General features: G+C 46.4%; 1 protein-coding gene across 1 annotated transcript in view; it reads right to left on the bottom strand.

Annotated features, from left to right (window-relative positions):
- Positions 1-1,710: 1,710 nt before the first annotated feature.
- The window catches only part of LOC139048757 (oocyte zinc finger protein XlCOF6-like), a 101,236-nt gene continuing 83,329 nt past the window's right edge, over positions 1,711-19,617 (bottom strand). The window contains exon 4 of the mRNA XM_070523339.1: positions 1,711-3,881. Coding sequence (XP_070379440.1) covers positions 2,566-3,881 — 1,316 coding nt within the window. The 3' untranslated portion in view covers positions 1,711-2,565. The remainder of the gene's footprint in view (positions 3,882-19,617) is intronic.

Genomic DNA, 19,617 nt, shown 5'->3' with positions numbered 1-19,617 from the left:
GTATACAAGTTACATTCGTCGTAATAAAGGTTGTTATCACCATGGAGCCGGCAGTAGTGTAGGCTCCATGTCGCTTGGCTAGTGACACGACACAATGTGCACACGCTGGTGTTCATAACAGTGGTAGGTTGCTGTTGTTCCATCGCACATTATGAAGCACTGCTTATTAAAAACACAAATGGAGTGCAAGGTACAAATGAGGAATTTTCTCACACACAAAGGCGAGCGCAAATGATCCCTGTATAACCAGGAAAGTCTAGGCACCTTAGCAGCGTATGCAGCCTCTACTACGCATGTTTTACTTCATGCATATACTATGCCAACGGGGGTGAATGGGGGCACACACGTAATGCTTTAAGTGTTCGAAGGCAACTAGAAAATATTTGAATTTACGTAGTGCCTATTCAAAAGCATCCAATATTTGCAAACCCTTAATCGAAATAGAAACAGTTAATTCTTTGATTTATTATTTAAGAATATGTCGAGTGCAAAATTTTGTGTGTGAGGAAATTCACTATGAGGGACTGTCACAACTGCAATTCAAAAGAAATCTTTACAAATGGTGAAAAACAGGATTTGCCCAAATTCTTACCTTCCGTGAACATATGTGCTATACAGTGCAGGTGTCATTCTTTGCTAGATTAAAAATGTAAATTTAGTACAAATATTTCTTCAGATGTGTGTCACACCAGTGCTTATACAAATGCCTATACATTTGTTGAAATAAAAATTGGAGGACGCTTAAGCTTCGCCTTCAAGAGTGGAAAGCGACAGCGTTCCCTTCGACTCGCCAAGGGGTGCAAGACAATGTGCTACGGCGCAGCGACCACTTACGAGGCGCCCCGCATCGCACTTTGCACCCACTAATCACGCGGTGAGCGTCGAGCAATGCAGCGTTCGGCGCGCCAACGAAACGTACGCCTGAGCAAGCGGAACGAACCAAAGAACTCCGTGTCTCGGAGGGGGAAACGATGTACGCCAGCAAAACGTCGTGATCGGCACGGGCAGAGAGATAGACAGATAGTGATCTCAAGAAAGGTAGGACGCTTGATTCTGCAACCCGTGATAGATCACGGCGAAGCGTCGTCAGGGGAGAGGGAGTCCGGGCCGCGACGCGCCTCGCACCGGTCCCCGCACAGCCGTAATGCGCGCGTGACGCGCGAACTGTCGGGGCAGCGCCGTACATTGAGAGGAGGGGGTCTTCTCTGTTTGCCGCAAGATGGCTCTGCCTGTGCAGAAAGCGCAGAAGAAATGTAGCGGAAACGCACTTCGCTACTCGTGTAACTGCGACTTCTGTAAGTTACATGTTCATAATTACCGATATAGACCACAGTATAACTTTGTACAGCTCGTTTCTTAGGCAACACCGATTTCACTAGAGGTGCTTTTGTACCGCTTTGAAGCATCGAACTCGTGGCTGAGTGGTAGTGACTCCGTCTCACACTCCGGGGACCGTCGCTGGATTCCCACCCAGTCCATCTTGCAAGTTATTTTTATTCATGAAGTGCCTCCCGGGATTTATCGCTCACGGTCAACGCCGCCGACACCAGCTCCTTAACACTGCCGTGTTAAAATAACAAGTGCCTTTTGTGCTAATAATGAACTTCAAACTGCGACCACTCACCTTCTCCTGCAACCCCGATGCAATAAAATGCTAACATTACTATATGCTGTCATTCCAGTACTAAAATATCAAGAACAGAAAATGAATACTCATAAAACAAAGGCATTTATTTGTGCTCTGATGAAAGAGATGGTGAAAAGCTAAATTACTGAACAATCAATTGCTGTAAAGAGGTACACACGAGTAAAAAAAAGGTGCAAATAGAATAAGACCAAAAGTCTCTAGAATGAACCATGTATACCAGAGCCTAGACGCAACTAATACATGAATGGGTCTAACAGAAATTCGAATATCCCAAAAGATAATACCATAAAACAAAAATGCACCACCTAGAAAGCAGATCATTTAGACATTTGTACTATAACAATACGTATTACATTAAACATACCGTATTTACTTGTATCAAGGCCAGCTCCAATAAGCCAACCCCTGAAAAGTCTGGAAAAAAAAACTTGCCTTGCATGTAGGCAAAAAAAGCGAGGACAATACATTCACAACGTGAAAACAGCACTTATTGAAAATGAACTTGCTGGGCTTTTCTCAGTCATCCTCGCTGCTGTTGTCCTGTAAAAACCCTCCTCGTTGCAGTGCATGCACAAAAAATATCCAGTTGCCCCCTCCAACGACGGACGTTTTTCTCATCGATGCTGAAGACCCACACAGCCTGAATGTTTGACAATGCCTATGCAGCTCGCACAACCTTTTCTTTAAAAGCAGCAGAATAGTGGCATTTGTGAGAAGCTCTGAAGGCATGAAGGGCAGTGTAATGGCTTCTCACCTGTGTAGATGTGCAGGCGATCTTTCAGGTGGGCCTCTTGTAAGAAGCTCCGAGAGCATAAAGGGCACTGAAACAGCTTCTCGTCTTTGTGGTTGCACAAGTGTCTCACACGGCAGCACTTTTCTGAGAAGCTCCAAGTGCATGAAGGGCACTGAAATGGCTTCTATTCTATGTGGATGCGCAGGTGTCTCGTAAGGTTGCTCTTTTGTGAGAAGCTTCGAGAGCATGAAGGGCACTGATGTGGCTTCATGCCTGTGTGGGTGTGCAGGTGGGACTTCAGGGTGACCTTCTGTGAGAAGCTCTTAGAGCATGAAAGACACTGAAATGGCTTCTCGCCTGTGTGGGTGCGCACGTGTTCCATAAGGTAGCGCTTTTCTGAGAAGCTCCGAGAGCATGAAGCGCATTGATATGGCTTCTCGCCCGTGTGGGTGCGCAGGTGTCTCTTAAGGTTGTCCTTTTTTGAGAAGCTATGGGAACATGAAGGACACTGATATGGCTTTTCGCCTGTGTGGGTGCGCAGGTGGAACTTCAGGGTGACCTTTTGTGAGAAGCTCCGAGAGCACGAAGGGCACTCAAATGTCTTCGCACCTGTGTGGGTGCGCAGATGTCTCATAAGGCTACACTTTTGTGAGAAGCTCTGAGTGCATGAAGCGCACTGAAATGGCTTATCGCCTGTGTTGGTGCGAAGGTGTTTCATAAGAGAGCCCTTTTCTGTGAAGCTCTGAGAGCATGAAGGACACTGAAATGGCTTCTCTTTTGTGTGGGTGCGCAAGTGTCTCATAAGGTGGCCCTTTACTGAGAAGCTCCGAGAGCATGAAGGGCACTCAAATGGCTTTTCGCCTGTGTGGGTGCGCAGGTGGGATTTCAGCTTTGCCTTTTCTGAGAAGCTCTGAAGGCACGAAGGGCATTGAAATGGCTTCTCACCTGTGTGAATGCGAAGGTGGCTTTTCAAGTGAGTCTTTCGTGAGAAGCTCCGAGAGCATGAAGGGCACTCAAATGGCTTCTCGCCTGTGTGGGTGCGCAGATGTCTCATGAGGCTGCCCTTTTCTGAGAAGCTCCGAGAGCATGAAGGGCACTGAAATGGCTTGTCACCTGTATGGGTGCACATGTGTCTCATAAGGTTGCCCTTTACTGAGAAGCTCCGAGAGCATGAAGGGCACGGAAATGGCTTCTCGCCTGTGTGGGTGCACAGGTGCTCTTGCAGGTGGGCCTGTTGTGAAAAGTTCTGAAGGCATGAAGGGCATTGAAATGGCTTCTCATCTGCGTGAGTGCGAAGGTGGCGTTTCAGGTGGGTCTTTCGTGAGAAGCTCCGAGAGCATGAAGGGCATGGAAATGGCTTCTCAGCAGTATGGATGGTGGCATGCGTTTCCAGCTGAAATAGTTTACGAGTCTCGTAGTCACATGATTGAGATCGGTGGAGGCATCCTTGCTTGGAGTTGTCACATTTGGCAGTTGATGGAGAAATGGAAGGCCTCGATGCTGCACAAATACAACAAGAGAGTTACCATAAAATGCCAAATAAGAACACGGATGCTAAATTTAATGACAAGCTTTCTTGTTCTTTACTTATTCAGGAAATCTTGAGGGTGATATTAACCCTTTACTGCACCTTGTTGCATTTACGCAACATTCTGATGAACGGCGTTAAAAACCGAAGCAAAGTCAGTTTCGAGCTTCCTGTACATGTTGTTGCATATCCGCAACATTGGTCTGTAAAACGCGGCACCTCGTGCTGCAATCTGTGCTAATTCTTTGCATCTTCTACCAAAACAAACGTGGCGGAGGCTGCGCGCGCCCGGGAGCAGTGATATAGGTAAGTTTTACAAATTGTAAATGTATTTCTCCATAAGACAAAGCGCAAAAAAAATTGTTACGCTATGCTCCACATCCTTCTCACTCTGTAGGTTCAAAAAAATATTGTAATTTCGGAATAGTTTGTTCCTGGCGACAGAACGTTGCTATGTTGCACAAATGCAACAACGTGTACATGGTTTATTTTCTTCGGAATAATGAAATGGCTTCGAAACGCTGGTATGGCCTAGAAATTCCTCCTGATAGTGAAGGCAGTGACTATTCAATTAGTCACGACAGCCACGAGTGTAAGTCCGTTTCGATTCAATATGTGGACAAGATGTTCTCTGGTCAAATTTTCTTTTTTCTTTTCAAAAGTACGCTGTGCCTCCGCATGTTGCCGTGTCACGTCGTCACGGGCACAGCTTCACGTCTGTGCTTCGATGTTCTACATTTTGTCAATAACCCGAAAACACTGCATTGTTTCCTGGCTGGACGGGAATCTGCATGACGTACTGCACGAAGTGTGGGAACCACCTGTGCTGCACAAACATGTACAAGTGCTTCTTTTTGTTCCACACTAAATCATAGGTGCACCAATGATTGTCTTGTGCAAATAAGCATCTGAGTATGAATCGCACTAAATCTATCTTTTACTTTCAACTTCTTTATTTGCACATTGTTGCAAATATGCAACATACCCTTCTTCTGCAAATTGAAACCACAGACATTCGCTAAAGTAAGTTTCCATGGGAGTACAGGTACTATTATGCTTCCCTACAACGCCATGAATAATATTTTGAGGAAACAAAAAATTGTGCAGTAAAGGGTTAAGTATGATGGAACAAAGAACTCTTAATGGTCCTTTTTAATTTACCAAATATTTCTGCATCTGAATGCTTTATGACCCTGTTTGTGAAGACCACCAATAAACCTTATTTTTCAGCAAGGCAAAAAATTACAAACTGACAGAATGTGGAGTGTTTGAGAACTTTCATGGATTTCTACGATCCTTAGAGCGCAGTTTAAAATGCTCTGATCCAGCTTGCTCTATCAACCTCAATGAGCACTCGAGACCAGGAGGACACATTTAGCACTTACAAAACTTGTTACAATTCACTGGCACAGCCAATCTGTCTCCATTTGGGGACAAGCTGAAACTACAAGGAACTAGTTAAGAAATACCATATTTTTCCCCATATAACCCGGCAACATGTACAACCGGAAGCCTCTTTCAGAACAATTGCTGTGTGTGCACAACTCGACTAGTACTTGAATAGCATTATGATATATAGTTCTAGTGCACAAACTAGCAGAGAAGGACAACAAAAACGTTGGTTCTTGTTGTACTTCTTTGCTCGTTTGTGGTTATGTGTGTGCTGGAAATACATTTCAAAATCCTTTCAGAACCACCCAGAAACAAAAAAAAAACATGCACACATAAACCACAGCAATAACGGTATACAACGCTCAAACGTGCACAGAAACAGGATCCATTTGGGGACAATCAACTTGTCCATGCGATATCTTCAGCCAGTGACTCTGTTCCACTGATTTCAAAGACGCTGCTGGGCCTTTGCGTACAGCTTATCATGACCCAAGTTTTACTTTGCTGGTGCCGCGTGCACTATTCACTAACTAGTAAATGCAAAATGACGACCCGTACAGAGGAGGACAATGACTGACAATGTAGAACTGGAGAAGGGTGCTTCAACACACAGGGCTGGAAAGACAGTGGGTTCCCCAGGAGTTAACAAAAGTTTCCGTAATCGTGAACTTTGCCCTGAAATGTGGTTCTGCTGCAGCACATGCTGTACAGACATGAAGCCAGACCTCAAATTGCAATTCCTAAGATCCGCATTCCGATCCTGACCTTGCTGTGAAATTCTTGCAATTTTTGGTACGGTTTACACACGCCAAAATACGGCAACTTATTCGTGTGTGATCTAGCTGTTCTTCAATCGAGAAAACTACTTGCCAACCTGTGCTTTTCTCAGTGTCATTTTTATAGGCTTAACAAAGTAGACATCTTCAGTCACAGTTTTGTTGAAAGTTACAAAAAATTGACACATATACTCTACTCCTTGTACTTTGTCAGCATAAAATAGTGGCAAATTATTGCTGGAACTGACAAGGAATGCTACAAACAAACCACTCCCTCTGCAAAGCGCAATGCATTTTAACGCGCTAGCAGGCGAAGGCATACGATAATGACACGTGTACTTATCTTTATCGGGCGACCACGTTTCGCCGCTTAACAACTATAATCGCACAGCGAGGGACGCATCCAACGTTTCTGGAAAGTTATCGATTCTTCTACCCGGCTGTCTGTTGTCGCCGAACCTTGTGTTATCTGATTTCATCGCGTAACGCGAATGGTGTAGAACTTTGTGGAAAGCACGCGGGTCCAAACGATTAGTCTGGAACATTCGACGACTGTTCTATAAAAGCCGACACGCTTGACCCGCTGATCGGATTTTCAACGATCGCTGACCGTGTTCGCAGCTATCGTTGTGCTATAAGTGTAGCCTGTATTGTGGGCACAGGTTCGCCCAATAAAAGGTAGTTTTGTCGTTCACAGTATTGCTACTGTGTTCCTCACACGTCACTCCACGTGACATCTAGTGAAGGTGCTTTACGTTCATGTACCGGACGCCCCAGTCAAGCCGTAATCAAAGCCCGGACCGCAAAGACAACACCAGTGCCGTCCCGGAACATCGATTAAGCCGCCGGCTACAGCAGCTGGCCTCGGAACACGGAATTCTACCAGAGACGACCAAGAAGATCGTCAGAGAAGTTCGTCCAGAGACAACCAAGAAGACAGCTTCAATGGCAGCCGGAGCAGCCCCAATAGTTCTGCAGCAGCCCAGGGAGCCACCGACGTTCCGCGGTTACACATTTGAGGACCCGGAAAGCTGGCTGGAGACGTATGAGAGGCTGTACGTACGTATGGCTGGAGACGTATGAGAGGCATCGCTGTACATACGTACAGCGACGAAAAGCTGCGGCATGTCTATTTCGCACTGGAAGACGCCGCCAGGACCTGGTTCGACAATCGAGAAGCCACCCTAACGACGTGGGACCTGTTCCGAAGCGGCTTCTTGCAAACGTATACAAGCGTCGTGCGATAAGAGTGAGCCCAAGCTCTACTAGAAATTAGAATGCAGCTGCCAAACGAGACGATCACGATCTTCACGGAGGAGATGGCTCGTCTTTTCCGCCACGCCGACCCGGAAATGTCGGAGAAAAAGTCCGCTTCCTAATGCGGGGCGGCGTCAAGCAAGAACTTTTCGCCGGACTTATTTGTAACCCGCCGAAGACCGTAGCTGAGTTTTCTGCAGAGGCATCGACGATCGAGAAAACTCTGGAGATGCGCACCCGTCAATATAACCGCCAGGGGCTCATACCACAGTACGCCATTCAAGGACTGCGTTCCGACGACCTTCAAGAGACCATCAAGGCCATTGTGCGCGAAGAACTGCGCAAGGTCCTGCCTTCGTCACAGCCCCAAGTGGCCTCGATCGCCGACATCGTGAAAGATGAGGTTCAGCGATCGCTTAGAGTTCCTGAGGTGCAACCTCAGTTACCGCAGCCCAAGCCAGGAGCGATGACCTACGCCGCAGTCGCACGCCGTCAAGGCCCCCCTCTACGATCGCGCTAGGACCATGTAATGGCGCAATTCCGACGTCCGCCGCGCCGCCGCCAGTACGCCCACCCGTCGACCAGCGCACCTACGCAAGGAAGACGGACATTTGGCGAGCCCCCGACCACAGCCCGCTCTGCTATCACTGCGGAAAAACCGGCCATGTATACCGCCGATGCCCATACCGTGACCTGGGATTGCGAGGCTTCGCCGTCAATGCACAGCGCCCGAGGGAAGGTGAACGCCCTCGTGACATCGCCGACTACCTCACCGCTACTCAGTGGAGCCCTCGACGACCATCCCGTTCGCTGTTACCAGGCCGCTACCTGTCTCCGCAGCGCCGTCCATCACTGGCCCCGCCCGGGGCCGGTCAGCGGGCTCATATCCGGAAAACTAAAAGCAGCAACCGATGGAGGTGCGGTTGCTGTTCGTCGAACTGACGAAAATCCTCCGCCGCCAACGTTGACGACGAAGGGACCATCTCGACGACATAATAAGAGCACGCCGCCGTCCCGACGAAGTCAGGAAGCAAAGACTACACCGACGAAAGAGACTTGACGACGCAACGTTCCAGCTTCAGTTCAACACGACGCACCCATGATCCGACACCAAGACCTAATTGCAATGCCAGACAAAGAACCACCGACCTCGACGTGCTTCTGAGTGGACCCATCGCCGCGCAGTTGAAGAAAGTTAAAACTGCATGGGAAGGCCCTCAAATTCGGACCGCTGGAGGACACCTCTTCACGCCGACTGGAATCTGCACGGCAAGAATAACTATTCATGACCGGACTTACCCTGCCACCTTCATTATCCTTGCAACAGTGTTTACGAGACGTCATTCTCGGTATGGACTTCCTGAACCAACACGGCGCAATCATCGACTCAAGTCGCAGTCAATAACACTGTCGGAAGATAAAGCGATACCGCTGGGGAGCCCTCGTAGTCACCACGCCTTGAGTGTGCTCGAAGATCAAGTGAGCATCCCGCCACGCTCCAGCATTGTTATTTCGGTCGGCACCCGCTGACGTAGAAGGCGTCATCGAAGGCGACCAACGTCTACTGCTAAACCGTGAAATTTGTGTTGCAAGAGGGATCGCTCGACTGCACGGAGGGAAAGCCAAAGCGTTGCTGACAAACTTCAGCCGGCAGTTCAAGCACAATAACAAGGGCACGACGAATGCGCACATCGAGGAAATTCTGGAAACACGTAATGCGTCTGTCCTCGCGGAATCCGCCGCATCTACCCCGACGACCATGGTTCCCGAACCAGACTATGACATTAATCCAAATCTCCCTATGATTAAGCAACAGCAGCTCAGAAGTCTGCTCCGACGATACAAAGGCTGCTTTTCGACGTCATCAAGGATTCGAGAGACACCAGTCGCCAAGCATCGCATAATCACCGAGGAGTACGCTTGACCACTCCGCCGGAGCCCTTAGCGAGTATCGCGGCGAGAACGTGCAGCTATAAGAGAACAAGTCGACGAAATGCTGCTCGACGACATCATACAGCCGTCGAAAATCCCGTGGGCATCCGCTGTTGTCCTGGTAAAGAAAAAGGACGGAACACTACGTTTCTGCTTCGATTGTCGTCATCTGAACAAGATCACGAAGAAGGACGTATGCCCCCTCTCACGGATAGACGACGCGTTAGATCGGCTCTGCAACGCTAAATACTTCTCGCCGATGGACCTCAAGTCTGGCTATTGGCGAATAGAAGTCAACGAAAGAGATTGCGAAAAGACCGCCTTCATCACGCCAGACGGCCTCTACGAGTTCAAGGCTATGCCATTCGGACTGTGCTCGGCGCCTGCAACGTTTCAGCGCGTCATGGAAACGGTGTTAGCCGGACTGAAGTGGCAGACGTGCCTTGTTTACCTGGATGACGTCGCTGTCTTCGCCGGTAATTTCGACGATCACCTTAGGCGGCGTGCGACAGTGTTAGAAGTCATCAAGTCATCAGGGCTCATTCTGAAGCCAGAAAAGTGCCGTTTCGCTTACGATGAGCTTTTGTTCCTAGGCCACGTGATCAGCAAATCAGGAGTACGCCCCAACCCACAGAAGACAGCTGCCATTGCAAAGTTCCCGCAGCCAACCGACAAGAAGGCAGTGCGCAGATTCCTTGGCATGTGTGCCTACTATAGGCGCTTTGCCAAGGACTTTTCACGCATCGCGGAGCCGCTAACACATCTAACCAAATGTGATGTCGCGTTCAAGTGGGAAACGGCGCAGGCCAAGGCAATTCAAGAACTCAAACGACGCGTGCAGACGCCGCCGGTACTTGCACACTTCAACGAGGACGGACGCCGATACCGAAATCCACACTGACGCCAGTAGCCTAGGCCTCGGTGCCGTCCTAGTCCAGAGGAAAGAAGGACTTGAAAGGGTGATATCGTATGCTAGCCAGTCGCTGTCAAAAGCGGAAAGCAACTATTCCACGACTGAAAAAGAATGCCTCGCCATCATTTGGGCTACAGCTAAATTCCGCCCTTACCTCTATGGCAGGCCATTCAAAGTCGTCAGTGACCATCACGCATTGTGTTGGCTAGCTAACTTAAAGGACCCTTCAGGACGGCTGGGTCGATGGAGCCTCAGACTACAAGAATATGACGTCACGGTAATATACAAGTACGGAAGAAAACACTCCGACGCCGACTGCTTATCGCACGCCCTCATCGATCCCCCGCCGCAAGACGACGAGGACGACGTCGCCTTCCTTGGGATAATAAGCGCGGAAGACTTCACTACACAGCAACGAGCCGACCCGGAGCTATGAGGCCTCGTCGAGTATTTGGAAGGGAACACCTACGTTGTCCCTAGGGCATTTAAGCGCGGGTTATCTTCGTTCACGCTACAAAACAACATGCTCGTGAAGAACTTCTCACCAGTCTGCGCCAGCTACCTTCTTGTACCGTCAGCGCTGCGTCCAGAAATACTGCACGCCCTACACGACGATCCAACCGCTGGGCACCTCGGATTCTCCCAGACGCTGTCGAGAATACAGGAAAGGTATTACTGGCCGTGTCTGACCGCCGACGTCGCCCGTTACGTCAAGACATGCCGAGACTGTCAACGACGCAAAACACCACCGACAAGGCCAGCAGGATTACTACAGCCGATCGAACCTCCTCGCAGACCACTCCAGCAGATTGGGATGGATTTGTTGGGGCCGTTTCCGATATCAACATCCGGGAATAAGTGGATAGTCATGGCGACGGACTATCTCACCCGTTTTGCTGAAACTAAAGCTCTACCAAAAGGCAGCGCAGCCGAAGTGGCAAAATTTTTCGTCGAGAACATCCTGCTGCGACATGGTGCCCCAGAAGTCCTCATCACCAGAGCGTGTGTCCAGAATGGCTTGGGTGAGCAGAGCTCACCCAAGCCATTCTGCAGTACAGCCAGGCAAGCCACAGGAGGACAACTGCCTACCATCCGCAGACGAATGGTCTCACGGAGCGCCTGAACAAGACGCTTGCCGACATGCTAGCAATGTACGTCGACGTCGAACACAAGACGTGGGACACGGTCCTGCCATACGTAACCTTTGCGTACAACACGGCGATGCAAGAAACAACACAGATCACGCCGTTTAAGCCGTTTTACGGCAGGAACCCAACGACGACGCTTGACGCCATGCTGCCGCACGTCACTGACGAGGAAAATCTTGACGTCGCTAGCTATCTCCAGCGCGCCGAAGAAGCCCGACAGCTCGCGTGCCTGCGGATCAAGAACCAGCAGAGGACCGACAGCCAACACTACAACCTCCGACGACGCTTCGCCAAGTACCAGCCTGGCGACCGTGTTTGGGTCTGGACCCCGATACGCCGACGAGGACTCAGTGAGAAACTACTCCGACGCTATTTTGGACCCTACAAGGTCATCCGACGTATTGGCGCTCTGGACTATGAGGTCGTGCCAGATGGCATTTCGCATTCACAGCGGTGCCACGCACGATCTGAAGTGGTCCACGTGGTGCGTAGTCCACGTGGTCCACCCTTTTACGGACGCTGACGAACTTCGTCATTTTTGTTCTTTTCTTTGCTACGAGTGCTTTTGTTTATTACCTTCGTTTGTTTGCAGCATCGGGTTGATGCTTTTTAAGAGGGGTGTATTGACACGTGTACTTATCTTTATCGGGCGACCACGTTTCGCTGCTTAACAACTGTAATCGCACAGCGAGGGACGCATCCGACGTTTCTGGAAAGTTATCGATGCTTCTACCCGGCTGTCTGTTGTCGCCGAACCTTGTGTTATCTGATTTCAACGCGTAACGCGAATGGTGTAGAATTTTGTGGAAAGCACGCGGGTCCAAACGATTAGTCTGGAACATTCGACGACTGCTCTATAAAAGCCGACGCGCTTGACCCGCTGATCGGATTTTCAACGATCGCTGACCGTGTTCGCCGCTATCGTTGTGCTATAAGTGTAGCCTGTATTGTGGGCACAGGTTCACCCAATAAAAGTTAGTTTTGTCGTTCACAGTATTGCTACTGTGTTCCTCACACGTCACTCCACGTGACAATAACATACCGCAGAAACCCGGATATAACATGAGGTTTTTTTTTCTAAATTTTACAATGTGGAATTTCTGCCTCTTATTGTATGCGGATCCCAATGTTTTCAGTCCAATATTTGCAGTTCCGGTTTCATTGTTGCTCAGTTCTATCATCATCAAGACTCTTAGCGGAGGATGCGTTATCTTTCGGTGGCATCGGTAGGCTGCTGCTTTTTTCAGCCGGTGCCATTTGTACCACACCCCAAATCTGCATGTTTGCCTAAAATCTATCTTGCATGATGTTGGGACTGCAAAAACAGTGCCCAGCTGCCTTTAAGAGGAAAGTTATTTTAGCTGCCGAGACCATCGGGAATTGCGCCGCAAGGCGATTTTTGTGTCACCGAGAGCAGCGTTCGTGGCTGGAAAAAGCAAAGGAGGCAACTGTTTCGTCCGACGACCTGAGAAGTTTCTGAGAGGCAGAGAACAGACTCTTTCCAGAGATTGAACAAGATCTGACTGCCTTCGTGCAATGCCCACGGTCTGCTCACCAGGTAGTGAACATTGAGCTGCTACAAGTAAAGGCAAGAGAAATTGCCCCGGAGAAAGGCATTCCGTGGAATTATTTCAAGACTAGCAAAAACTGGATATCACGTTATATGCACCATACTCCATTTTCTTTACATCAGAAGACGTCAATATCGCAGAAACTCCCTGGAAGCTCTGAAGAACAGCTTGTGGTTTTTCAGTGGCATGTGAAAAAGCTGCGGAAGAGTGTCCGACTAATTTTACATTGCATGTAGCCCTGCTAATGGCTCATCATGCTAGTACCCTGAGAGAGCCCTTGTGATTGGCTGTTGCTATGGCAACAGTGCAACAAAGCTCCGGGTGGCAATGATAGGCCTGCTTTTAAGTTGATCGACCTTTCTTCGTTGATATGGCACCATGATTACAAGCTGCGCTTGTTCTACACTTGTTCTAAGAAGTTTGAAACAGGACTTGCGCATGGAAAGCAAAGAACGATCCTTATCTGATGATATGCCGAGAAAGAGGAAGCGTTTGTAGCAATTATCAGAACAGACAGTGATCAGATCATGCCGGACCGCCAAAGTCATAGGAGCATCGTATAATCCCATATCACGTGGGCAGTTTAGCTCTAGCAAGGCAAACTGTGTCGTGTCACGGAGTCATGGACTGCATAACAATACACACTTCGCACACGTGCCATTTTACTTGGGAAACCATACAGAACCGTAGAGAGTGCACCGGCACTTATTCTTGCAAGTCTCTGTGCAATCATGGGTACTTCCAGTCTAACCCAATTCAGTGTAAGGTGCACCTATAATGTCACCATTAGTAGACAAGGCATTTTCAGCACCTAGAAATGTGAACAACACAGCACAGTGACTGCTATGTGCCATTCGTGTTGAACACGATGTGGATGTTGAGTGCATATTCTCGTGCGGTCTCTTAGAGTGTTTTGCTGCGCAAAATTGTTTCAACGGTTTGAAAATGAATGCTGCTTCATGCAAGCAGGAAATTTAACCAGATTTATCAAAAATCATCTAATGGAGGTACATCAAAAGTCACTAAACCAATTTTAATGCATTCGGTTTCTTTGTGTTCGGCAAACATGAGCTTCATTCTAAAGCCTTTCTTTTCATCACAGGCGGAACAAATAAAATTCCCAGCACTTTCAAAACTTTAATGGGATTTTCTCAGCATTGTTTTTTTGTGAGGTACCTCAGCTTTAGATAAATTTTAAGGATGTCTACATGAACGAATTTAAATATTTTTAAAATTTACTATATCAACCAGTCAGAAATTACCCAATTGGAATCTGGCATTTTGTCATATCTACTTATCTAGATGATGAACTTGAAATCTCCATTCATAGATTTACTTGCTTGACAAATTTCATCAAGCTAAGTTGATAAATAAGATGCACAACCTTCTTAGGACACTTGTCACTTTTTAACAGCAGTTGAATAACCAGAAGTCTAATGGCTGGAAAACAGAGAAGGTGGCTGCAGTCCATAAATTGGCTCACGTGCACTGTCCTGAGGACCACCACCCTATCTCGACTAGCATTCCATGAAAACTTTTAAAGCACCCAATATATTCTCACCCCATCCATTTTCTGGGAAGCAATTCATTCTTTCATCCATGTAAGCAGTGTTCTAAAAGAACATTTTCATGTGATACACAACTTCTTTGTTTCAATAATGACTTGTTTGTCACCTTAGATCAAGGACTTGATGTTAACTTGTGTTTTTACATTTTGCCAAAGCTTTCCATCCTGTAGTCATATTAACATTGAACTAAAGTGTTGCTTGGTAAAGGATTGATTGATGGATATTGTTTCTTGGCGCAAGGGCCAGAAATGGCCAAAGAGCGCCATGACATTTGGTGATGGATGGCAATGAGTATCGGTGAATATGTCCGTAATCGAGTAAAAGCTGTAAATGGTGTAAAATATGTACCTATTAAAATAATGTCAATGAAAAGTGAGTCCTATGGTTGTAAAAACACGTTGAGAACGATAAGATACTAAAACATGTTAATTTGTAGCAGCACCAGTGCCTCTGCAGAGCCCTTCAGTGCAAGGGCTGCGAGGCATGTGCTCTGCGAGTGATTTCATTGCAGCTACAGCCTCTAGGCAGAGGCTATGCTACAAATAGCCTGGCCAAATAATGTCTATGGTATTTGTTTCTTTTAAGAACTTGAGAACTAGTTTAAAATTAAATATAGGTTCATTGCCTAAAAAGAATACTGGGTGTAAAGGTACATTATGATGGTATAAGAAAGGGAAGAACTTTTTTCTCTCCATTTCTAATTATCGGCACTGAACGAGAACATGAAGGACTGTAAGTCTACTGCCACACCTAGTGCATGTTGGAGGGTCAGTTCCAGTAAGAATATACGAATGAGTGCTATAGGTATGCCCAATTCTTAATCTACAGAGCAGTACTTCCTGGTGTCTTGTTTTTTTCTCAGAGATCCAGTTGCCTATCTTTGGTTTGATTAGGTGCAGTTTGTTGGATACCTGAGTGTCCCCTTGCCTTTGCCAATATTTCCGTAGTTTATATTGTAAGAAAGGCTTAAGATCTGTGTAAGGTACAGGTATATTAAGGTCTTCATCACAAAAAGCTACAGATGTAGCCCTTTCGTCAGCAGCTACGTTGCCCTCTAGGCCTATATGGCCAGGCACCCAACAAAGAACAATTGTTTGGTTCGACATGTAGGCTGAGCATAGAAGGTTGTAGACTTGATTAAGGATAGGGTTGTTGTGTTTTCGTAGATTTGATATCCCACTAACAACGCTTAATGAATCTGTAAATATGACAGCCTTTATTATACCTGTTTGTTTTATATGTTTCACAGCAGAGAGAATCGCGTATGCCTCCGCTGTGAAAATGCTGGTGTTTGGATTTAGTGCACCGGACGTTGAGAATGACGGTCCGAGAGCTGCATAGGCTACACCAGAAGTAGACTTTGAAGCATCTGTATAAAACTCCGCGCAAGAGTACTTCGCCTGGAGTTCGAGGAAATGTGAACGTATGTGTACCTCAGACGCATGTTTTGTTAATGCGACGAAAGACATATCACATTGGATATTCTGCCATTCCCAAGGTGGTGCAATGTTAGTGGGAGTCATTAGGACTGTTTCTCGATGTTGAATAGCAGTTTCATGACCCAGTTGTTCTAAGCGCACAGATAGAGGAGGTCGAACAGATGGGCGGTTATGGTAAAGTCTTGCAGAAGATAAGTCATGTACAGTTGTATAGCACGGATGTTCGTTATTCGATTTAAATTTTAAAAAGTAGAAGGTTAGATACGTTCTGCGCAGATGTAACGACCATTCGTTCGCCTCCACATACAGACTTTCCACAGGACTTGTCCTAAATGCGCCTGTTGCCAGCCGTATGCCTAGATTGTGGACTGGGTCGAGGATTCTGAGAGCACTATCCGATGCGGATTGGTACACCACGGCTCCATAGTCGAGGCGTGATCGTACAAGGCTCCTATATAGGCTAAGCAAACACCTCCTGTCACTGCTCCAGTTTCTTCGAGAAAGTAGCTTCAGCAGGTTCATTGTCTTCAGAAACTTCGCTTTGAGATATTTCAAGTGCGGAATAAAATTAAGTTTTGTGTCCAAGATGATACCTAAAAATTTGTGTTCAAGGCTGACCAACAGTCGTTGTCCATTAAGGTGAATAGTGGGTCCTGGTGATATGCCTCTCTTGTTTGCAGTGGCGTAGCCAGAAATTTTGTTCGGGGGGGGCTACGCCACTGGCCCCATGTATATATATATATATATATATATATATATATATATATATATATATACACACACACATGGGGCCAGTGGCGTAGCCAGATATTTTGTTGGAGGAAGCTTTAGCTCGGGTGCTCCTATTTAAATACATGTAGAAGGGGAATTCGTTTTTCCCTGCAACCACTTCACCAAATTTGAGGAGGTTTGTTGCAGTTAAAAGAAAAAGCTTTATTCTAGTGACTACTGGTTTCGAATTTTTCATTTAGCTGGTCAATTATTTATTAAAAATTGCCCAAATCGAAAATTTTCAGAAAACGAAACTATCAAGTTTAAAACTCCGTGACTCAACAATGAAAAACGATATCACAATTCTGTGAATTGCACCTAATAATACATCGACAGCGGACAAAATAAATATGTTACATATCAATCTAAAAAAAATAGTATTGTGGAAATACGGCTTGTGCAGAACCCTTGTACACAACGTAACCAATTCACGTAAGATACAAATTGACATTGCAAACTTGTCCAATTTGACTGTTATAATAGATGCCGTTTACAGAACCACAATGTCTGTTTTTCATGCATAGCTATTAGTTTGTAAACGTCGTGCTTCTATTTTTTCAAGCTTTCGAATTTTTGACTATATTTTAAACAAAATTCAGGCCCTAAATCGAAGTTGTGTTTCCAACAGAACTAGGATTTAACTTTCTCTCTGAAATGCAACCAATTTCAATAAAAGCGATTAGCAGGATTATCTAAGAAAAGCGGTTCTGCGTTTTACGAGTATTTGAATAGGCCGCGTCGGATTGGGCCCGAGCTAAAGCTTCTTCTTAAACAATTTGTCAAGGGATCAAATCCATGAATAATAACTGCATTGTCATTGCCAAAGATGCTGCAAACGAATTCTTGAACCCTACGCACAGTCAAAACAATAAAATATGTATTTTTTCATAAAAGAATATACTCGTATGTGCCAAAAATTTTGCCCAAAATAACTGATATCAATGCTTCGATATTTTTGTCTATTTAATAAGTAAATAAAATATCACATGAACTTTAGAACTATATCAGTTCGAAACCAGGAAAACAGTGCATGCCGCTGATATGAAAAATTAAAAGGCAATGAACTGAACAAGTTGAGGACAAATATGTTAATGAAACTTTGTCATTCAAGAACCGTGCTTACATTCTTGTATATATGCAATGGCCAGTGAAACATCTCAATGACGCTGTAATTTGTTTTAATGTATTACGCAGGAGCAGCTGTCACCGCTCGTGTATCGTGAGTAATTGCACCGAAATTATAGTTGCAACAGAGGGCACGTATAAAAAGCAGGAATTCTGTAATATATACGAGGGCAAGTCAAATGAATGTGAGCCAACAACGGGGTACTTTATTTAAAAGTAGTCTTCATGAGAATTTAGACATTTATCCCATTGACTAACGAGTCGCGTGATTCCCGTCTTATAAAACTCCTTGGGTTGCTGCTTCAAAAAGTCTGTATCTGGTTCCCTTGAGCTGTTTTTTCGGTTGCCCCAAAATGTAGAAGTCGCAAGGTGACAGGTCTGAGCTGTATGGCGGATGCTGCAGCGTTTCCCACTTGAACTTTGCCAGTTTTGTATTAACCACATAAGCGACGTGGGGACAGGCATTGTCGTGGAACAAGATGGCCCTATTCGTCAATTTCCCACGTTCAGCGACACGCTGCCGTTCTGGCGTTTCACAATATCGGAAACAATTGATAACCTCTCAAGATTTAGCAAATTCTATCAGTAATGGACCCGGACGACCGAAAAAAAAGTCAACAACACCTTTCCAGTGGAAATGATGGCCTTTGCGTTCGTTGGGCGTGGTAAATTCGAATGTTTCAACTGTAAGCTTTGCCGTCATGTTTCAGGCTCGTAGTAGTGGCACCAAGGTTCGTCCCCGATCACAATTGCAAACAAGAAGTCGTCATCCTCGTTGTGATACCCGATCAGATGAGTCAAGGCAGCGCGAAACTTCTCCGTCTTCTCGCGATGGATCAAAATCTTGGGGATCCATTGCGCACCGAAGAGCCGATAACCGAGGAGCTCATGAATTATGGAGTGAACCGAACCGTGACTGATGTTCAGACCGTCTGCCAGTTCATCGATGCTTATCCTCCGTTCTTGTTTCATCAGCTCATGAACCTTTGAAATTGTGTGGGGGTGATTGCACGATGGTTTTGGCCCGGTCTTGGAATGCCTTTACAACGTCCTTTAAACCGTTTGCTCCAACGCTTCACAGTGGTCAATGAGATGCCGTGTTCAACGTAAACGGCAGCCATACGGCGATTAATTTCTGTTTTGGAAACACCTTTAGCTGTCAAAAACTTCGCGACACCGAGCTGTTCAACTTTTGAAGTGTCCATTATGTGACGCAACCATATTCAACCCAGTGTATGCGAGCATTAAAGAACATTTATCTTCACACCTGCGTGTCACTTTTGTAAATGAGACATGCCGTTCTCCTACGCGCATGCCTCGCACATAATGAACCGAACCATTATTGCGCGGTTAGGGTAGGCCCACTTTCATTTGACTCGCCCTCGTACATTAGAAATGCAAAGATACAGTGGGATATACAAATGCGAAAATACGGCTTGATAAAGGACAAGAAGTGTCACTGGAAACAAGGTTCACAGCATGTGTACACAAAACCTCGCAACAAGATATTTAAGTATACGTATAAGTCTCCAATGAGTCTATGTATCTAAGAAAAAGTAACTGTATATAATGCGTCAAACAAGGCAAATAAACATGTTGCACAATCATAGATTCACAGAATCCTAGATTCCGCCCCCATTCCATCCACTCCCCCCGATGTATTGCGCGCGACGGAAGGCAGCGCGCTTGCTCCCCGCTTTTTTTCCTTTGCGCACACGAGACTGAGCCACCATCGTCGGCTCACCCATTCCACCTCCCCTCCTACGCTTTCACTCGCACATACTGCATGCAGCGCGTGGTCACGATTTTATCACCC

This window comes from Dermacentor albipictus, chromosome 8 (genome assembly GCF_038994185.2).
Source record: "Dermacentor albipictus isolate Rhodes 1998 colony chromosome 8, USDA_Dalb.pri_finalv2, whole genome shotgun sequence".
Lineage (NCBI taxonomy): Eukaryota > Metazoa > Arthropoda > Arachnida > Ixodida > Ixodidae > Dermacentor > Dermacentor albipictus.
Note: the sequence above shows the minus strand (reverse complement) of the source record. Positions and strands in the feature narration are given on the sequence as shown.